The sequence below is a fragment of the Coregonus lavaretus genome (genome assembly GCF_964263955.1).
Source record: "Coregonus lavaretus genome assembly, chromosome: 6".
Lineage (NCBI taxonomy): Eukaryota > Metazoa > Chordata > Actinopteri > Salmoniformes > Salmonidae > Coregonus > Coregonus lavaretus.
This window is the reverse complement of record NC_139993.1, coordinates 33998662-34021259: the sequence shown is the minus strand read 5'-3', so window position 1 is coordinate 34021259 and position 22598 is coordinate 33998662. Positions and strand designations below refer to the sequence as shown.

Genomic DNA, 22598 nt, shown 5'->3' with positions numbered 1-22598 from the left:
CTGCGACAGAGCCTGGATTCAAACCAGGATCTAGTGGCACAGTTAGCACTGCGATGCAGTGCCTTAGACCACTGCGCCACTCAGGAGTTCATACCAACCAGTAAGAATTCTGGCTCTCACAGAACTGTTAGTTTTTCTTTAAGAAGCCCTCCTGTTCTCCACTCATTACCTGTATTAACTGCACCTGTTTGAACTCGTTACCTGTATAAAAGACACCGGTCCACACACTCAATCAAACAGACTCCAACCTCTCCACAATGGCCAAGACCAGAGAGCTGTGTAAGGACATCAGGGATAAAATTGTAGACCTGCACAAGGCTGGGATGGGCTACAGGACAATAGGCAAGCAGCTTGGCGAGAAGGCAACAACTGTTGGCGCAATTATTAGAAAATGGAAGAAGTTCAAGATGACGGTCAATCACCCTCGGTCTGGGGCTCCATGCAAGATCTCACCTCGTGGGGCATCAATGATCATGAGGAAGGTGAGGGATCAGCCCAGAACTACATGGCAGGACCTGGTCAATGACCTGAAGAGAGCTGGGACCACAGTCTCAAAGAAAACCATTAGTAACACACTACGCCGTCATGGATTAAAATCCTGCAGCGCACGCAAGGTCCCCCTGCTCAAGCCAGCGCATGTCCAGGCCCGTCTGAAGTTTGCCAATGACCATCTGGATGATCCAGAGGAGGAATGGGAGAAGGTCATGTGGTCTGATGAGACAAAAATAGAGCTTTTTGGTCTAAACTCCACTCGCTGTGTTTGGAGGAAGAAGAAGGATGAGTACAACCCCAAGAACACCATGCCAACCGTGAAGCATGGAGGTGGAAACATAATTCTTTGGGGATGCTTTTCTGCAAAGGGGACAGGACGACTGCACCGTATTGAGGGGAGGATGGATGGGGCCATGTATCGCGAGATCTTGGCCAACAACCTCCTTCCCTCAGTAAGAGCATTGAAGATGGGTCGTGGCTGGGTCTTCCAGCATGACAACGACCCGATACACACAGCCAGGGCAACTAAGGAGTGGCTCCGTAAGAAGCATTCAAGGTCCTGGAGTGGCCTAGCCAGTCTCCAGACCTGAACCCAATAGAAAATCTTTGGAGGGAGCTGAAAGTCTGTATTGCCCAGCGACAGCCCCGAAACCTGAAGGATCTGGAGAAGGTCTGTATGGAGGAGTGGGCCAAAATCCCTGCTGCAGTGTGTGCAAACCTGGTCAAGACATACAGGAAACATATGATCTCTGTAATTGCAAACAAAGGTTTCTGTACCAAATATTAAGTTCTGCTTTTCTGATGTATCAAATACTTATGTCATGCAATAAAATGCAAATTCATTACTTAAAAATCATACAATGTGATTTTCTGGATTTTTGTTTTAGATTCCGTCTCTCACAGTTGAAGTGTACGTATGATAAAAATGACAGACCTCTACATGCTTTGTAAGTAGGAAAACCTGCAAAATCGGCAGTTTATCAAATACTTGTTCTCCCCACTGTATATATATGTGTGTGTATGTATGTATGTGTGTATGTGTATATATGTATGTATGTATATATATATATATATATATATATATATATATATATATATATATATATATATATATATGTGTGTGTATATTTGCGAGAGAAAAAAACATATATGGGGGATTGGAAGTGATGCAGACAATTACATTGATGGAAGTTACAATCTATCTGAAATATTAAAGCTGATCTACCCCCTAAAAAAAAAAGGGTTGAGGGTTTGAATGGTGCACTTGGAAGAGTCCATGGTGGTGGATAGGCCTTCACTGCAGGCTGCAGGGGTTGCCTTTCACCAGCAGGATCCTGACATTTTAAAGGTTAAGAAGGTGGACTTTGTGGCCTTTATAGAGCTATGGTGATAAATGGCACTGCCAAGGTGGAGAGAAGGTCCAGGAAGGTAGAAATCATTGTGGAAGTGGTGGAGTGGTTTCTGGGGCTGAAAGATTTCTCAGCAAAGGAATTACATGGAATATTGTCACAAGCCGTACCACCCTCTCAGGCCCTAGAGCCCAAGAAGAGAGATATGGAGAATTGAAAGAAGGAAGAAGTGGGAGTTTTGTTTTGTCAATGTACAATTTTATTTGGGTGGATTATGTTAGTTTCCCTATCATGTATAGATTTTATTTTTTACCTTGTTTTGGTTTCAACCCGTCCAGTTGGTAGCGGCAATACACCCTTTGGGGTTGTAGTCCGCCATAAAACCCACAGAAGAAGAAGGGGCTCCGTTATGTCATAGCCCAAAACATGTTAGATGGATTTCCGGTGTCATCTCTGCCTTAGCAAAATGTCTGTTTTCTCATCGAACCACATCGCATTTTGGCGCAGTAGGCTATACTGTACTACATGTTTTCAAATCAAATCGCAAATGTTCCATGCCTCTGACATGCGGTAATGATAAAAAGTGGTGTAATAGCCTACTAAAATGTTGTTTCAATTATTGTGATAGGCTCATAATTTACGCCGTACCCCCACTATGGAATTCTGAAATTCGAGCTGGGTCGACGGAAACCCGGGCCAGCACAGCCCAGTTTCATAACTGGTGCCAGCTCGATTAGAATTCGGGCTGGTGACGCCGTTACTATGCAACCACCAAGCTGATCACTGCTGAATGCTGACACAACGTTTAGCTAGCTCGTCTGGGGTTGTTGCTGTTAGCTAGTACATGGATAAGTAGTACTGCAGTAGTAAGACATTACACGAATTACCACCATAGCAGGATCCTTCATTCATTTTTGCACTACACAAACTTTTATGAGAAAAGTCAGCCCTCAAATGCTAGCTACCTATCATTAGCTAGCAAATCAGAGTTGAAACAAGCTAGGTAGCGAACGTGAGCTAGCATATATTTTAGCTGGCCAGGTCGTATTGAACGCTAGCTAGCTACATCATATCAATGATTGAATTGTGTTATCAGCTAGTAATTTTGCCCTCGTAGAATTTAGAGGACAGCGTCTAGAAGTCCGTTTATGGAGGTTCTGAGTACTGCTGTTTTTCTGTTCTACTTGATAATTATTGCACCCACCTGGTGTCCCAGCTTTACCAGTCCGTGATGAGAAGACTACAGAAACTATAGCAATGGAACTGAAGTAATGGAATAGCAAAACTATAACGTTAGCATTGGGAATATGGAGTCGAAGTCATTGGCTGCTTAGATTTCTTTTTTATAATTTTTTCCTTTAAAAACAACAAAAACAACTAAGTGGAACTCTTAAAGAGTGGAACCCTCGCTCTCCTAATATAAAGTTGAACCCAATCCACCCCATCCTCTCCCTTTTTTTGTCTTCTCTCTCTTTTGTCTCCTCACTGATCCTCTCCTTCCTTTCCCAAAAAATTCTCTCCTTTCTCTTTACCTGAAAAGTAAAAAATAGTGTCTGTGGATGGATATGTTAGACCTAGCACTTGTGGAGATGTTTGGATAGGTGTAAGTATTATGATAATGGATGATACAACCCTAACCCTTGTTTGATTGGTTAGTGTGTAGTCCTAGATGTTTTATCTGCTGTGTTTAGTGTGGTGTTTTGTATGTTAGGATGTGTTAATGATATTTACGTGTGTGTGTGGGATGTAGCTCAGTTGGTAGAGCTTGGCATTTGCAACGCCAGGGTTGTGGGTTCAATTCCCACGGGGGGCCAGTATTAAATTTTTAAAAAATAAATACACAAAAAACAAACAATTAAATAATAATAATGTATGCACTCACTATCTGTAAGTCGCTCTGGATAAGAGCGTCTGCTAAATGACTAAAATGTAAAATGTTAACTCCTGATGTTCCTTCTTTTTTTTACCTTGTTCCCAGCATCTGGGTTTTTGTACTTTTCTCCTCAGCCTCCTGTTCTGTCAGAGACAAACCACACCACAAATACAATAGGATTTGGAAAAAGTTTTATTTGTCAGAGGCCATATTGTAGAATGGAAATGTACCGTAGATAATCATAGAAAACTATCTTTATTTTGACAGTATTCTGGAATAAACTCATTGTCCACAGTATGGGCTGGTTTCCCGGACTCAGATTACACCTTGTCCTCCTGGACAAAAAAAGCATGCTCAATATAGATTCAATATAAAATATTGTATTTGTCCAGGACTAGGCTTAAGACAGGAGAGGAGAAGAAGAGGGTGAGATGGAATATACTTAGCTTAGGTACAAGCATGCTAGGGGGTGCGGGGAGTGGCTAGGGGTAGGCATGCCCAGGGGTCCTCAACCGCAGTCCAGGATCAGCAGCACGTCGAGGTAGGTTTGGGCCAGGCACGTCCGGGAGTTATCAGATGTAGAAAAGGACAAAAGAAGGGGGTTAGTGGGAGCATGCTTAGGTACATCAGATAAGACACAGTACAGTACACCAGATGAGACAAACTGACCATGGGCCCTAGGCAACTAGGCAAAAAAAAACTTGCAGCATAAACACTGGAGACTGGGACAGGGGGATCGAGAGACAATGTGGCCCCGTCCAACACCACCCGAGTGCAACAAGCCAGAGATTCAGACCCCGTAATAGAGTCAATGGTATGGAATCCTAGTTGAGAGTGGGGAGCCGACCAAGCAGAGACAGGAAGGATGGTTCATCAGTCCATACCTTGGAACCTGATGTCTCTCAGCATTAAGGAATTAGGAAACTAGCGCCCTGTCCAGGGGGTATAGGCTACTTGTACATCAAGCTGCCTTACGTGACAGAAACAGGAGTTAGGCTTCTGCCCATATAGGCCGTTCATGCTCAGACAATGATTATTTGTCCAAGGTTTAGCTACGTAACGTTACTTACTTTAATTTACAAGACTGAAACCAAGTCTGATTCTCTTACATAAAAGAGGAGCTCTGTAGGAGAAAGACCTGTATCCATCTGTTTTCTTAGATATTGGGGGAACAAGGAGTCCTGCATCTTGTGGTTCAATTCTGTTGTCCCTTTCTAACACATACCCTTCTCAACCTCTCACCTTCTCTCATCTCTCTGTGAGGTGAGGTTCTATTTTCTAATAATTGGATTGAAGTGATGAATGGCTTAGAAGGAATGCATTAATGAGGAGCATAGGTTTGAACTATACTGATATAAATTGTTTCACATAACAGGCTGTGATTCATGTGAGGAACGTTAGGGGCTAGGATGAGATAAAACTTGTATTTCTTATAGATAAGACTTGTATTTCTCACAGATACGAGCACTGCTTCATTGTGATCTGTGAACCTTCCAAGGACATGGGTACTGCAAAAAAAGTGCTAACTCCACAGGTTGTTATGATAAACTTATGCCTGGCAACAGTGTGCAACAAATGGAGCGCCGAGGGGTTGGGACCAACCCGTGCGCCAACGGATTGGCTGAGTAAGTCTAAACCACGCTCAGTCTACTCTGATTGGTCAGCAGAGAGGTGGGAACTCTCTCTCTCTGTCAGAGTATTTGAAGAAGAACCTGTAACAATGGATTCAGTTCTCTGTCTGCCCTGCGTGGTATTTCAGTGAGCCCGTATACGAACCTTCATACTTATCATACATACATTTTGCATATAATAAATTTAGCTTGGATTGAATATCTCTTGATTATGTTTTCTCTTATTCCAATACCAGATTTGAATTACGCAATTTCTAACATCTCCCTTCCTGACACACACACACCCTCCTCCCAATAGCAGTCAATCATAATGACCTTTATCGTAACATTAGCTAATTTACCATTTGTGTTTCCCCTCTTCTTATCACTCATATGTTTATCCTTGCCTTGGTGGCAGGCGTAGGTTCTCCTACCGACCACCAGGAAGGGGGTTCCATCATAGGGAACATATTTGAGTTCCCAATGCAAGTTTTTTCACGATGCGAAATCTGAGAAGTTAAACAACTGACACAAGTTAGAATAGCAGTCCATATCTATAGCTAACTTGATGGACAATCTAAAATCGATTAATAACACACACGTCTGTCTACTTAACGACCTAGATTAATATCACTCCTTGATTAAATTCGAACTCACCCTTCTGTCCAGACGCTTTATCATTTTTGTTTACAACAAAGCTGGTCCTTGTCTCCTGTTTATAATGGTTCAGATGGTCTTCAAAAGCTTGCAGGCTAGTAAAATACTATTACTGAGACAACTCTAGCTACGTCGGCGCGAGTGGCGCAGACCGGACTATGACGTCACTTTTACAAATTCGGTATCCCGTCTAGCCATGACCGTGCACCCGATTAGACAACGGATGGGGTGATTGTTGTCTTTATCCGGTGCATCATCGCAGAGCGCGGAAGAGAGAAATCCCAGCATGCTGCACTCTCCACCTAGCGAATAACGTTACATGGAAACGAATTGTATTCATCCGACATTTCACTAACTTGCAACCGTTCCGTCTCTCCTAAATCATAAATTAAAAACGGTGTTATTTATTTAATATTGATAAATTGAAGGACCATTACCAAGCTTGGGCAATATATTAGTAGCTTTTTTAAGGTACTCTTTTGACCGCAAATTCATTAAACCACAAAACAGGATAAACTGCGCAAAAAGATGTCGACCGAGGCAGCTACTCCTGAGAAACCAGGCCAGGGGTAACGTTTCGTTTCATTCATTTATTATTATGTTAACTGGCCGGCTAACTGGCTAGCTGGTAACATTTATTTTCATTATCCTGCTCGCTAAGGTTTTGTTAATTTGAATCCGTATTGTTTTGAGAAATGACCAACTAAATGGTTATCTAGCGAACTACCTGACTAGCTGGGACTACCTAGTAAATCACTAACTTTACCAACGCGTTAAGTAGGTACAGTAGCTAGCTACTGTAGCTAGTTACAGTGGAACTGACAGCATTTTAGCAACATTAAACATTATAAAAATGTGTTCATATACACCCCCAGGAAGATTTTTTTGTTGTACATTTTCTGACAAGCGAGCACTTAGATATGGTAATCAATTCTTAGAATGTTTGGGAATTACGTATACTAAGGCATTTGTGAAAATGTATATAGTAATATAGAGTTGGAAAGCAGCTGTGTGTTTGGACAATAAATAGACACTGCAGTAAATAATAATAATAATAATAATATGCCATTTAGCAGACGCTTTTATCCAAAGCGACTTACAGTCATGCGTGCATACATTTTTGTGTATGGGTGGTCCCGGGGATCGAACCCACTACCTTAGCGTTACAAGCGCCGTGCTCTACCAGCTGAGCTACAGAGGACCATAATAAATCCTCATAAAAACATCTCTCTGGTCCAGGAGTCTATGCAGACCCGTGCGCCACAGCCAATCAGAGCTACAGTAGGCCTTTATGCAAACAAGCCATTTGCCCCACAGGCCTGCCATCATTCACTTTGATCTGGACTGTGTAACTTTAGATCATTAGAACGCATTAGCCAAAAGCCACAAAATACCACAGGAGACCTCTTACATTTTGGAACTTTACAGTCCTATCGATCAAACCATGAAAAGGAAGGCTCTCTCCCTCAGTTATGCACATCAACAACAAGATCAACAACAAGATCAACAACTAATGCTAGCCAGAGGAAGATGTGCTAAAATCTAACGAAGGAACATTAGATAAACACTCTTAAACTTTTTCAGCTAGTTGACCATCAAAATTGCACTGATAAACAATGGGGAATTGTAACCTACTCGTCCTTCTGTAGCTTGCATGCCCTTGTCCCAACCAAGCACCCAAGCTAGCTGGCTAAAGTTGGCTGGCTTGCTAGCTAGCTACTTCCAGACACAAATGAGAGAACACCTCACTCTGACTATTTTACTCGCCCTAGCAGAGTTGGTTATCTAGAAAGTTTGTGACTAACTATTACTTTTTTTGCCTACATTTACTGACACTGGTCACATTCAGCGGGTGTTGCGCGTTCGTAAATTAATCCGTTATTCTGCGCTCTGGCACACTCAGACGAGTGCTCTGAAATCAAAGTAGCTAGCTAGATAGGCAGGGGGAATTTGCGAATGCAAGAGATATGCTAGCTAACTGGAAAACAGTCGTTGAAGTTCTTGCTAGCTACCCAAATGACACCTGCATCTCTAGCTGTGTATATCCACCAAAAAACGATGAGGGGAAAAAGTCAGTCACTCACCCACTACTCCCAATGACATCCTCCTAGCAGCTAGCTAGCTATCTAGCTAACGTAAGGCTCCATGTTTTTAGTTTGCTACATAAATAGATACGCTAGCCTATTAGCCACTTTATGACTGACTTGTGATCATTGCCCTTGCTAGTCTGATTGTATTGACATTCCCAGCCTTAGTTACATTTGTCAGTTTTTGTCCAAAATATTGAGTCATTGAAACTAAAACCGTGCATCCCGAATGGAGGCAGCAAACAATGTACCAGACCTGCTGTGATTTACAACCTCAGAAAAAACAGTAATGTAGGTAACTTTATTTAGGCCTTGGAGAGCTGTGGTGTCATTTAAAAACAAGGAACTGATTTAATAAATATCAGTCGCGGGGAGAGGACCGAGAGGCTAGAGCGGATGTAGCGAGGCGAGGAAGGGGGGAGCAGAGAGATGCGGGGAACGGGCGTAAGTGACGTACACACACTCAGCAGCAGCCGGCGGAGGGGGAGCCGTGGAGAGGGAGAAGACTGCACAGCTGAGCTGGCACACACACAAACAGGGATGTCGCTAAATCAACCAAAAGTCGCTGGGGCAGCCTTAAAAAGTAGCTACATTTGTCGCTATACAATTTTACCAATAGAAGGCGCTGGAGGGGTCTGAAATCTCACTAAATCTAGTGACAAAGTTATTAAGCTGGCAATACTAGTATGTTGAGTGGGAACAAACCAAACAGATTCGGTTCAGTCAGTCGTCCATAGCACGGTGTTAAAACATGTCAAATAAAGTTTTAATTTCGATGGGCAAGGGAGAAATAACTTGTAGTATTGGTCACCATCTCGATGTCACCATGACATGCTAATTAGCTAACGTAACGACAATCCGGTATGAATGACCAGTGCAACCAAAGATGGACCACAGCCTGTTGGTTCCAATGGGAGCAAATTAATCATAGTGGGTAGAACAAGCAAGGAGGTGGGCAGAGCCACAATCACGAGCTTGTGAGATCCTATTAGCGCGTTCTAGCATGTATTTACATATTTCCGGTAGGGAATGCCTACTCTGAAGTGTGCGTGGGCAATAAACCAATTCACCCTTGCACTCCTAAACAACGCAATTTTTTGAAACTTTGGCAAAGGGTAAAGTCTACACAATTTATTCCACTCTGTTCGTAACAGATTATAGTTTTGGGAACAGAACTCTATTGAAATCAAATCAAATCATCGATGAGAAAATTAGCGGAATGTAGGCCAAAATCCAACTCGCTCCATCTTCTCCCAATACCGGCCACTTGGCTTCCTCTCATCACAATATTTGGTGGTGAGTGGAAATGCCAACTGGACGCTTCAGATTTATACATCTGGTGAAACATCTGGCTGATTGTTCTATCTGTGGTACAACAGTGTTGTATTGTGGTGCTTCCCAGTTCCCACTGTTGCTTCCCACTGGGCAGAAGTTGCTTCACCTGGCAGGTGTTTCACATGTTGCTGGCGGTAGCTATGTGGCCAATCTCACTTAACTAGAAATAACTTGTAATATTGGTAGTATAGTAACTATCTGGATGTCACTGTGATACAGTCTAATGCTCAATGGGGAGAGTATTGTGTCATGTGTGGCTCAGTTGGTAGAGCATGGCACTTGCAACGCCAGGGATGTGGGGACCAGTACAAAAAAACAAAAAAAGGTAATAAAATGTATGCACTCACTACTGTAAGTCGCTCTGCATAAGCGCGTCTGCTAAATTACTTAAATGTAAATGCGAGAGTTTGTGCTGCAAGCCGGCAACACAACACAGGGCACAGTGTGTCCTTCGCTTCTGCTTGCTGAGCATTTTTGTCCTGCAGTAAGGAGAGGGAAGTAGCTAGATATACTGAACAAGTGTTGGTCCCATGTTTCATGAGCTGAAATAAAAGATCCCAGGAATTTTCCATATGCACAAAAAGCATATTTCTCTCATTTTGTTCACATCCCTGTTAAGGAGCATTTCTCTTTTGCCAAGATAATCCATCCACCTGACAGGTGTGGCATATCAAGAAGCTGATTAAACAGCATGATCATTACACAGGTGCACCTTGTGCTGGGGACAATAAAAGGCCACTAAAATGTGCTGTTTTGTCACACAACGCCACATTTATATTTTTGTTCAGGTGTAGTTTAGCCAATATCAGGCCAGGTTGACATCTAAAGCACATTTATTGTAGTGATTTTCAACTGCATTGTCAACAAACAAAAAAACTATTATTCAGAAAATTATTATTCAGATAAAGCACAATTATTCCGATGTTATTCTGAACACTGTCCAAAGTCCCAAATTTGGCATACAAGTTTCCAATTCTCGCTGAAGTTTCTAGCCACAAGCATAAACTAGCTAGCTGGTGAAGGCTCATTAGGACAACTGACTGAACTGAATCTGTTCGTCCCCCACTCAGCTCTCGCTGCGCAACATGCGTCATACATTTTCGGCACCAGGCAAGTTTTTAAACCCAGAGACGCAACATTGTGAGACTTCCGGAAACACTTGCGAAACAGACCAAGCAGGCCGGGGTTTGGGGTAAAGGTCTTCACTGGTCCAAAAAAGTTGGACCCGTTCCAAAATGGATCCGTGGCTTTCCCACCCTACCCGATATATGCATACATTTATTTTATTTTTAACGGAGACCCGTTCCGAATGGACCCGAGGACAGTCAGACCCGTTCCGACAAGGCCTGTGGAAAAACACATCTGTGCTGTTCGAATCCGAGAGACTCGTTCAGATCCGAGAGAGAGAAAGAAACCTGTGACTGGGCGCTGCCAGCGGCATCAATAATAGAGCGAAATTGGCCAAATGCTTGTTACAAATTCTAGCTAGGGGTTACGTTTAGGAGTTAGGTAAAAGGGTTAGGGGAAGGGTTAGCTAACATGCTAAGTAGTTGCAAAGTAGCTGAAAAGTAGTAAGTAGCTAAAGTTGCTAAAATGCTAAAGTTGTCCATGATGAGATTCGAACTCGGAACCTTTGGGTTGCTAGACATTCACGTTATATGCAGTAACCATCTGTCTTGTGTAACCATACCAAATGTAACATATCATACTAATTTGAGTGTCCCGGATTTACATTTACAATGTTACGTCTAGTCTGAGACCAGGCTGAGTATTGAAACATGCTCCAACATGCACTTAGTGAATGTTATTTCTGTGTGGTGTTTTGGGAAACAAATGTTACATCTTCGGCCATTCTAGGAAAGATGCATCGTTAAAACACTTGTAAGCCTAAATTCCAGGTAGCTAGCAAAGCGGTCTGATTTGTTGCAGCTACTCTTAATGAGTATATAATCTATTGTCATATGTTTTGGTAACTATAGATAGCTAATGTAATGTGTTCTTTCTTTCCAAAGGGAAATGATTGGCAAGGCCAAGCATGAACCTAATAATACCAGGAAGGAGAGGCCCCAGAAGCGTGGAGGTGGTCGCTTTGAGCCCTATGGAAACCCATCAAAGAGATACCGTGTGTTTGTCAGCAACATCCCATACGATGTGAAATGGCAGGCACTCAAAGATCTAATGAAAGAAAAAGGTAAGGTGTTAAGAGTAGTGTTGGATCCGCTATAGATATTAAGTCCAGCAAGGCTAATAAAGCCTCCCATAACGGGTCATTTGGGTTGAACCACTTCACCACGTTGACTGGAAGGCTTCTGGCCTGTAAAGGACCCAAGTCGCAATTCGTAGCTATGAGGTTCTTGGTATGCGGACTAGGCGGCAAAACTTGAAATGGCAGTGGCCTTTCCATGGATTGGCCTGTTCTGCTTACTCCCTGGGATGATTCAGATTTCAGAACAGTTCTCTGTGATTTCTGCCTTCAGCTAGGTAATTTTTATAGTGCTACGAATAGCATTATACATTTGTACTTTGGAGTGATGGATTTCTTCAGCTACGCTTGATTAGACAATGGGAATCTACAAAATAAAGGGAGCTCTTCAAATGAAATACAGTGCTTATAGTATATGGGCCATCAATTGCACTGTTGTGTTGGGTTTTGCGTGGTATATAGCAAATTGCATTTCTCACAGAAAAACATCCTAATTGCCTTGAGACAATGAATTGCTCTCAGGTGCTTACACTACGATTGTTAAAGCAGGTCTTGCTTATGTTTTCTGTGTGATCATTTTCTTAGAGATTGTCAAATTTAGAATTCTATCATGTTTGAATACTGGTGTTCTGTAATTGAATGTTAATTTGCAGCATGGGCCAGTTGTCAACTTCTTTTGTCTTAAATTTGAATCCTGCAACAAAAGGAACGGTGTACTGTTCATCTAACAGTTTCAACAGTTGTTTACATGGCTTTGGCAAAGCTATAGATATGTTAGAACTAATATAATAAATTAATAATGATAAAGCATAGGTGTTCTGAGAGGTTACCAATGCTTTTCAGAAACATAATTTAGTGTTTGGATATGATTGAATGTGGTGTTAAATTGCATTCTCTTTTTTAGGTTTGTTGTTTCCGCAGATGTTGTACCAATCACGGATGTGTGTTTTGGGATTTCTTGGGGTACAGGTCTACAAAATTAAGCAGCTTCTTACGCCTGTTCTTGTTTCAGCTGAGGATTGGTTCATGTCCATTTATGGTGTCGACTCATTTGCTGGAATTAGCTATGGTGGTCCCTCTGTTAGTTAAAAATGTGGACACTTGTGCCTCTCCGTGTCCAATGGATGTACATCTTTCCAAAAATGTTCTTCAGACATTGGAGTTAGCGGAGTTGGTACAATTTTAGTTTTTGTGTGTATTCATTCAAAGGTGCGGCAGAACAGTTGTATCAGTCAGTGGTTCTAAATACATTTAACAAGGAACGTGGATTTTGGAAGGGTAGACTCGTGGTTTCAAAAGCCTTTGCAAACTTTCATTCTGTAAAGTAAGTTTATCTTTACTTAGAAAAGGGTTCCTTCATGATGGCAATTCATCCGATTACAGGGCTGGTAGCTGTTTGACAATTGTTCTCTTCAATATATTGGTCTTGGTGTTTTTAGGGCCTTGGCAAGGACAGAACCAGAAGTCATTTTAAGATCCAATAACAGCTTGCCTTTTGTAGACCTGTACCAGAATTGGCTACTGAGGTGCTTGGGGGGAGGCTCTGGAGTAGCAGGCCCGAGCTCACGGTCACCAGCCGCTTGTGTGTCTGCTCTAAACCCCCATTGTTCTCTCGGCTTCTCTCCCTTGGTGTGTGTCGTCTGGAATCTGATTTGTAGTGGGTGAGGTAACGTACGTGGAACACTTAATGGATGGAGAAGGCAAATCAAGGGTAAGTGCAATAGTCAGCTTGAGTTTCCTTTTCTTTCATTGTGGGGATTTTCAAACATGGAGTTTTGATGAAAGTGTGTCAAGTGGGTGACACTGAACAGAAAACATGGTGCAGTCTGTGGCACTGATGCTGCTTTTCGACTGTAACATCAGTGTTACACTAGTGTATACACCCTGATGTCATACTAGGGAAATTGTTTCCATGACTAGGGCTGACGGTGAGGAATTGTGAAGAGCAGAATCAACAACCTCTACATAATCAAAACAGTTGCTTTGTGAGAAGGTGTTAACCGTCGAAGGTGTAAACCCATGTTCACACTTAGCCATTATGAAAAGCTCCAGCAGCCTTGCCTTGGCCCCAAGTCAGAGCAGGTCCACTGAGGCCATGGCCCAGTGAGTCCCAGGAGCCGGGCTGTGGAGGTGGAAACACAAAAGTCTGAGGCTTTTTGGTGAAATACCCGGGGTAAATCCTCAGTGGAAATGCACCATGAATGAAGTCATCTCCTGGGTTGGTGTCTTATTGGGAATTCAGGTTTCAGTAGCTGAGAAAGTACAGTTTGCTGCGGATTTGTTCATCTGGGACTTAATCTAAAATGGGGCCCAGCCCCCAACAGGTTGTTACATTGTTGTTACATGTAATAGATTTGAGTCTATTTAATTGTTTTTGTGGAACATATATTTCCAATTTCCATCAAGGGAGTCCATTTTGTCAATGGGACTTCTGCTTTTGATGTGGACAATGTTTTAAGGGTTTAGATTCACCAGACCTCTGCATTTGTTGACCAGCTTTTAAACAGTCTAATCATTTTTAAAGAGTAAATGACTGTTCAAGGCTAAGGCCATACAAGTGAGTAGAATGTGTGTTTAACCTTGTTATTGAATATGGAAGAAGGTCATTAGATGGCTTTCATAACATGAGCTATTCTGCCCCCTGAATAGCATTGTTCTCTACATTGCGAAGACTGATTACTAACTTGAACATTGTTTTTCTACTTCAATGATGCTGTTGTGCGGTCTTCAATCAACAAAGGGTTGCGCGTAAGTATTTTCTTCATTCAATCTTTATTCTAATAGATGTCTCAAAGTTCTTCTAAGTTCCATATATTCATCATGATGTTTGTCTCAACAGGGTTGTTGAGTTCAGGACTGAGGAGCTGATGAAGAAGGCTGTGGAGAAGGTCAACAAGTACAACCTGAATGGTCGGCCCCTGATGGTTAAAGAGGTAAGTAGTATTTTTTAAATCTAACAATAGGCTTGTATTTCCTGTTTAGTAATGTTGGCAATGTCTCTCTCTTCCTCTTTCCCCAGGACCCAGATGGTGTGATTGCCCAGAGGGATTCCCACAGGGCCCAGGGTGGTGGAGGTGGTGGCGGCCCCCCCGGCGGCCATGGTGGAATGAACATGGGGATGGATCGCATGAATATGGAGAGGATGAACATGGGCCCAGGACCGGGAGCCCCACCCATGGTCAACATCCCCCCCAGTCTCATGAACAACTCTAACATCCCCAATGAGATCATCCACGGGCTGCAGGCCGGCAAGATCGGAAGCACTGTCTTCGTAGCTAGCGTAAGTCGGAGATTGTAGTCCAGAATGCCAATATGCATAGTTTTATTTTGTATAATTTGAAATAATATATTGCAGTACACGTTATTGCAATAATTTTAACCATGTCAATGCCATGTTTTGTGTTTCCAGCTGGACTACAAGGTTGGCTGGCAGAAGCTGAAGGAGGTGTTTGGCATGGCAGGAGTGGTGGTGCGTACTGACATCCTGGAGGACAAGGATGGGAATAGCAGGGGCATGGGCACTGTCACCTTTGACATGCCTATTGAAGCTGTCCAAGCCATCAGTATGTTCAACGGTCAACTGCTGTACAACCGGGTCATGCATGTCAAGCTGGTAAGCAATATAATCTAGAGATTGTACACTCACTAAAATGAACAAATGTTACAATCTGTGTAAACATTTTGAATGTATTTTAAGCTGTGCTCTTGTTGGGTATTTCAGGATGAGAAGTCCTTGCCAAAAAGAGACTTTGCACCACCTGAGAGACCCCCAGCACTACCCCGTAAGTACACGAGAGCCCCCCCCCTGTAAACAGAAGCCAATGAAAAGCTGAAAGAAAACTGCCATCTCTGTCCAACACAAAAATATTGAGTATGTTCAAGCCTCGCTTCCACAGGCTCTTCAATAGAAGGGCCGGTAGTATTTCTTCTTTCTTTCAATCATCCATTGCTTTTCCCTCAGGTGGACTGAGTGGCATTGGGCTGGGACTGGGGCCTGGTGGCCAACCCATCGACGCCACCGCACTGAACAGAGGAGTTGGAGGAAGAATGGGCAGCATGGGACCTGGAGGTAAGGGGCTGTCTTTGTGATCCTCCTTCACATCAAACTTTAATTTGGCTTGGTTCAGTCACTCACTAATGTTTGTTTTGGTTTGTAGGCATGGATGGCATGGGCTTCGGTGATGGCATGGGTAGAATGGGAGGTATGTACGTTTTTGTACTGCATCCATTGATTGGGTAGAGTTAATCAAAAAATATTTGCATGGTGTTTTTTCTTATACATTTAAATTTTAATTTCCTCATCATAATTTCCCCCCCAGGTGCGGATGACTTCGGTGGAGGAATGAACAACATGGAGTGCTTCGGACCATCTGGAATGGGCAGGATGAATGGTAAGGAAATTAATTTCACACATTACAAATTCACGCTGATGTGAAACATTCACGTTTGGCTGGTCTTCTAATAGTTTCATCTCGTGTTGTCAGAGATGGACCGTGGGATTGGTGGTGCTTTTGACCGGGAGTTTGGTCGAAATGAAATGGGCATGTCTCGCAATAATTTTGGAGAGTCCTTTGATAGAGGAATGGGTTAGTACTTTAAGGATTTGCCAAATGTCTTGCTAACACGTTGAACATGACTGATGCTGATTTCTCACAGGACCTAAACTCTCTCACTAGTCGTGTTGTGTTTTCCCTCGACTTACAGGTAGCTCACTGGGCATGGACCGCATGAGCTCTGGCATGGATCGCCTGGGTGGTGGAATGGACCGTCTGGGCGGGATGGAGCGCATGGGAATGGAGAGGATGGACCGCGTGTCTGATCTGGACAGGCTGGGGGGGTCTGGCTTTGACAGGATGGGCTCTGGGCTGGACCGGCTGGGGCCCAGTATGGATAGGCTTGGTTCTGGCATGGATCGTATGAGCTCCAGCGTGGACCGCCTGGGCCCAGCTGGGTTTGACCGCCTAGGCCCGTCCAGTTTAGACCGCATGTCTGCCGGCCTGGACTTCGCCTCCCCCATGGGCATGGCGGACCGCATGAACACCGGCATGGAGAGGATGGGAACCAACTTTGACCGCATGGGGTCTGTCGGCATCGACCGCTTTTCCACCACTGGGCTTGACCGCATGGGCTCCACGATGGTCCGCATGGGCGCTGCCGGTGTTGGAGGCCAGTTTGACCGGCAAGCTGAGATGGAGCGTGGAGGCTTCGGAGGAAACAGCTTTGGAGGAGCCGGGGCTGGAGCCAACGCCAGGAAGGGTGGTCAGATCTTCGTCAGAAATGTAAGTGTCTCTTTAGAAATAATTATCTTACGTGTCCCCATTGGTGTGGTTGGAGCATATTCAGCATATTGATTTTAAAGGAACGTTCCACAGCTTGTCTCCACGACTCCACAGCAAGTTGTTAGTGGCCCTAGTTATCTAAATTGCCCGGAAATGTAAAAATAAATGCGCAAATAAGCGGTAAAATAGGCTTTTGTCGAACCAGGAAGTAATATGTTAGAATGAGATTACTACAGCTTCCATGGTGCTTTGCGTCTGGAAGGCAAGTACGGAGAGGTGCGTCTAACCTCGATATATTAACTAACGATACACAACTGCAATGCACACATCAGCACTGTGAAATTATGCCGATATAAAAACATTAGCTAGCAGCAGAGCATATGAGCGGAGTGGAGCGGTGAGAATCTCAGCTCCTCGCTCACGGAGCTGTTCAACCCTCCGCTCCCCCCGCTCAAAGCCACATCAGGCCAGTCCGCTCATTATCGCTCAGCGCTCAACGCAGTTTGCATCGCGCTCCACTCAAATCGCCCCCCGCTCACTCCAAAAAAGGAACAAAATCTGCATGTATTTCACTTTTAGCTTAAACCACAGCCTTACTTTATCTCCCCGAATTTGTTGCATACAGACTCATCTCGGATTATCCATTCTGTCTTGAAACGGGGATCTAACACTGACGCTAAAATGAGATGTTAATCAGTATAGTATATTCCATAGCGAATTGACACATTGTTTGCCAATGTTTCTGCAAAAGCAGCGATGCCCATTGGAAGTGCAGCGTGAGTGTAATCGGTGAGCAGGGATTTGATTTCTGTGACAGCAGAGAGGATCATCCCCAGGTTCCCCAGCTCCTTCTGCATTTTGTCTGTGAGGTCTGCTAGTGGTGTCAGCACACTGACAAGGTGCGTCAGCTGCCGTACTTGATTCAGGGTGATGTTAGCAACATTAGACTTGAGTTTGTTTTACCATAACGGGTATTTTTGGAACAACCGGATGAACGACTGAATCATCCGCAGCTGGCTGCTCCATCGAATGGCGCAGGCATTTGTGGGGCGGACACCTAATTGGTCGGTTTCCTCTGTGCTCTTGCGTACACTTTTCACCAGGTGCCCGACTTTCACTAACAGCCTATTAATGTTGTCGTGCTTGTTAACGGCGTTTTTGATCGCCAGCTGAAGCATGTGAATGGGGCATCTCAGATGTAAATTTGACAAAGTAAAGTACTAATTTATCATAGTTTCTTGGGGGGGTGTAGCCCGGTTGAGCTACGCTGGCGAAGTGTTGCATCCCTTCGCGTTCTCCTTTACTCAGCGGTTCATAGTCCATGAAAATCATTTAAAAAAATGCTACATCCAGCTCTCTTTTTCTCTCCCTTGTTATGGTTGGGCCTTTACGTGCAGTGAATAAACGTTTGAATTCCTCAACCCTTTTCTCTTGTTGCTGCTGCTGCTCCTCTCGCTCTATAAAATACAAATTCATGGACGACACAAATTAAAATTAAACAGATGGATTCTGGGTCAGGCTTGAGCATGCTTCAGACTCGTGGTGTGAGCGAGCGAAATTGGAGCGGGACATAGGGCGACACTCCGTCCTTTTAAAAATGCCGCTCTGCGCTCTGTCAAAATCCGTCCGCTCACGCTCCACGCTCGCTCCCGCTCCACTCCGCTCATATGCTCTGGCTAGCAGGCGCAAAACACTTACTCCATTGTCATCTGTCCTCTTGGCCCCCCGGGTTTAGGCTGTTTATCTTCTGGATACTGAAGGATGTCTCCAACACAGGGTTGAAACTCGGATGATTAATCAGTCTGTCACCTTCTTGGCTGGAAGTGGCAATGGTAGACAACAACAACTGCGCCCGGTCCCACTCATTACAACAAACACAATCTGTCTCTGTAGCCATTAATGGGCTTTTTCCACATGGACACACTACCAGTCAGTGTTCGCGCTAGCCTCCCCGGCTTCACCAGCGGATTCATCTTCGGCAGCAGACGCCGCTGCATGATTAGCCAGATATTCCTCTCCTCGTCTTATTTACTCCTCGCTGTATTCTGGCTCAAAAGTTGTAATCGTCCAACTCTGTGGGGGGTCATCGCTTGCAGCACCCATTCTACACACGATCTGTGCTATAGGTTCTCTAACTGTAGTAATGAGAGCTCTGACTGACACAGAACTACAGTCTCAGGGCTGTTTAACTAGGAACGGCCACTTTTTCAAATTCCCTGTGTTCGGGGTGGGACACGTGGAGATCAGGAAATCAACCTCACTCCTCCCTTAAGCTTGTTGTAGTTTTCATAAAACACGTGATTACCCCCAAATACATAATTGAGGGTAAAATATGGGAAATAACCATAGCTAGCTATTGATCTACAGAATGCATTTAGAAGCTGTTTTCACAGACCTACATGTTCGTAACGTGATCTGGACAACGATTTTGAGGTCAATGGCCGGAACGTTCCTTTAAGACTAATCTTGAAGCTAGTATTCGACAGGCACCATTGTAAACTTCAACTGTTCAATTTGACTCTTCTCTTGTAGCTGCCCTTTGACTTTACCTGGAAGATGCTGAAGGATACCTTCAATACATGCGGTAAGAACATAATCTACTCATCTCTCTCTCTCTGTGTATGTGTGGAGGCTGCTGACGGGGAGGACGGCTAATAATTATTGCCGGAGCGAATGGAATGACATCAAACATGGAAACCATGTATTTGATACCATTCCACTCCAGCCATTATCATGAGCCCGTCTTCTCAAATTAAGGTGCCACAAACCTCATGTGATATATATATATATATATATATAGAGAGAGATACTACCAGTCAAAAGTTTGGACACACCTACTCATTCAAGGGTTTTTCTTTATTTGTACTATTTTTTACATTGTAGAATAATAGTGAAGACATAAACTATGAAATAACACATTTGGAATCATGTAGTAACCAAAAAAGTGTTAAACAAATCAAAATATATTTTGTATTTGAGATTCTTCAAATAGCCACCCTTTTCCTTGATGACAGCTTTGCACACTCTTGGCATTCTCTCAACCAGTTTCATGAGGTAGTCACATGGAATACATTTCAATTAACAGGTGTGCCTTCTTAAAAGTTAATTTGTGGAATTTCTTTCCTTAATGCGTTTGAGCCAATCAGTTGTGTTGTGACAAGGTAGGGGGGGTATACGGTAGGGGGGGTATACAGAAGAAAGACCTATTTGGTAAAAGACCAAGTCCATATTATGGCAAGAACAGCTCAAATATGCAAAGAGAAACGACAGTCCGTCATTACTTTAAGACATGAAGGTCAGTCAATACGGAACATTTCAAGTTTCTTCAAGTGCAGTCGCAAAAACCATCAAGCGCTATGATGAAACTGCCTCTCATGAGGACCGCCACAGGAATGGAAGACCCAGAGTTACCTCTGCTGCAGAGGATAAGTTCATTAGTTACCAGCCTCAGAAATTGCAGCCCAAATAAATGCTTCAGAGTTCAAGTCACAGACACATCTCAACGTCAACTGTTCAGAGGGGACTGTGTGAATCAGGCCTTCATGGTCGAATTGCTGCAAAGAACCACTACTAAAGGACACCAATAATAAGAAGAGATCTGCTTGGGCCAAGAAACACGAGCCATGGACATTAGACCGGTGGAAATTTGTCCTTTGGTCTGGAGTCCAAATTTGAGATTTTTGGTTCCAACCGCCGTGTCTTCGTGAGACGCGGTGTGGGTGAACGGATGATCTCAGCATGTGTAGTTCCCACTGTAAAGCATGGAGGAGAAGGTGTTATGGTGTGGGGGTGCTTTGCTGGTGACACTGTCTGTGATTCGTTTAGAATTCAAGGCACACTTAACCAGCATGGCTACGACAGCATTCTGCAGCGATACGCCATCCCATCTGGTTTGGGCTTAGTGGGACTGTCATTTGTTTTTCAACAGGACAATGACCCAACACACCTCCAGGCTGTGTAAGGGCTATTTTACCAAAAAGGAGAGTGAAGGAGTGCTGCATCAGATGACCTGGCCTCCACAGTCCCCCGACCTCAACCCAATTGGGATGGTTTGGGATGAGTCGGACGGCAGAGTGAAGGAAAAGCAGCCAACAAGTGCTCAGCATATGTGGGAACTCCTTCAAGACTGTTAGACAAGCATTCCAGGTGAAGCTGGTTGAGAGAATCTCAAATATAAAATGTTTTGATTTGTTTAACACTTTTTTGGTTACTACATGATTCCATATGTTATTTCATAGTTTTGATGTCTTCACTATTATTCTACAATGTAGAAAATAATAAAAATAAAGAAAAACCCTTGAATGAGTAGGTGTGTCCAAACTTTTGACTGGTACTGTTATTTATATATTAGGGACTTTCTTGCGCCCAAGAGACCAGTGATGTAGTCAAGTCACTAAACCTCGAGGTAGAGTCCCTAGTGTCCGAGTTCTTTATACTGAAGTCACGATTCGCGTCTCAATTCCCTAAAAGCTGTGGTCCAACCATTTTTAAAATCTGAGTTATGTTACATTGTTGCACATTGTAAGGATAACACGATAATACAGCTCTCTTAACATTTGCTGTTGTAGCTAGTATGTTAAATATGCAACCAAGAGATTTGACAGTCACTACTGGTTGACTTGGAGTCATAAAATTAATCTTAGACTCGAATACTACAACAATGCAAGAGACTATTATGTGAAATGTAATTCAACAGAATTGAGAAGCATGCTAATTGGATTGTTTTGAAGTTAGACCACAACATTTTCCCATTTGACAATGACACCATGGTGAAGTCTTTTTGACCCAAGATTCAATTGGAACTTTAATCAAAATATTTCTAACCCCACCAATGTGCTTTCTTTTGCAGGTCTCGTCCAGTATGCTGACATCAAGACGGAGAATGGCAAGTCCAAGGGCTGTGGCGTGGTTCGCTTCGACAACCCGGAGACTGCAGAGAAAGCCTGTCGCATCATGAATGGCTACAGGCTGAATGGAAGAGAGATCGACGTCAGAATTGACAGAAACGCATAATCGTCAACAGATCCACTGTCATTTTGACCCTGATATTTACATATTTCTTGGTTTGTTGGGGAGTTGTAACAGTGCAAATGTGTACTTTTAGTTATGCTCGTCCCTGCATTTTTTGTGACAATTTTTTTATTTTTTATTTTACTTATACTGAACAAAAATATTAACACAAAACGTAGTGTTGGTCCCATGTTTAATTTGCTGAAATAAAATATCCCAGAAATATTCCATACGCACAAAAAGCATATTTCTCTCAATTGATGCACAAATGTATTTCAATTGACTGATTTCCTTAAATGAACTTTAACTCAGTAAAACCTTTGAAATTGTTGCATTCATATTTTTGTTCGGTGTATAATGCTTCACTTTTTGCCTTGGTTCTAAGGTTTTTTTATATCAAAATTGGAATTTTGTCCACCCTTCCTTTTCATTGTGCCGACAACATCATAGGGGCATCCCCAGATACTGAACCTAGCAATATAAAATGATTGTCTGTTCACACTGGAAAGTCTGGCAATTTCTCCAAGCTTCTCTTCTGGACGAACTGCGGCAGGTGCAGATGGCTGTTGTGCCGTGATGTTGAAAGTGTTGCTAATCTCACGTTTGAAAGACCATAGCCTCACAGATATATCGGTCGCATTGTTCTTTCACCGGATTTTGAAATGTGAAGCATCCGGTTTGCGTTTCCACTCACTACCAAATA

The 22598-nt window shown here is 43.3% G+C and overlaps 1 protein-coding gene across 3 annotated transcripts; it reads left to right on the top strand.

Moving 5' to 3' along the window:
• Positions 1 to 6218: 6218 nt before the first annotated feature.
• LOC311131132 (heterogeneous nuclear ribonucleoprotein M-like) lies at positions 6219 to 22225 on the top strand. 3 transcript variants are annotated; one of them, XM_084163956.1, is made up of 15 exons: positions 6428 to 6550; positions 11416 to 11594; positions 13265 to 13317; positions 14347 to 14354; positions 14446 to 14539; positions 14626 to 14886; positions 15016 to 15219; positions 15328 to 15388; positions 15568 to 15675; positions 15764 to 15808; positions 15926 to 15997; positions 16091 to 16192; positions 16311 to 16885; positions 19418 to 19469; positions 21735 to 22225. In XM_084163956.1, exons 1-15 carry the CDS (start codon positions 6510 to 6512, stop codon positions 21896 to 21898), a joined length of 2019 nt encoding a protein of 672 aa, XP_084020082.1. In that variant the 5' UTR covers positions 6428 to 6509; the 3' UTR covers positions 21899 to 22225. The 3 variants fall into 3 exon arrangements, with proteins under 3 accessions (XP_084020083.1, XP_084020084.1, XP_084020082.1); XM_084163957.1 differs by lacking the exon at positions 14347 to 14354 and having other exon boundaries at positions 6219 to 6550; positions 13265 to 13321; XM_084163958.1 differs by lacking the exons at positions 14347 to 14354; positions 16091 to 16192 and having other exon boundaries at positions 6275 to 6550; positions 13265 to 13321.
• Positions 22226 to 22598: the final 373 nt, after the last annotated feature.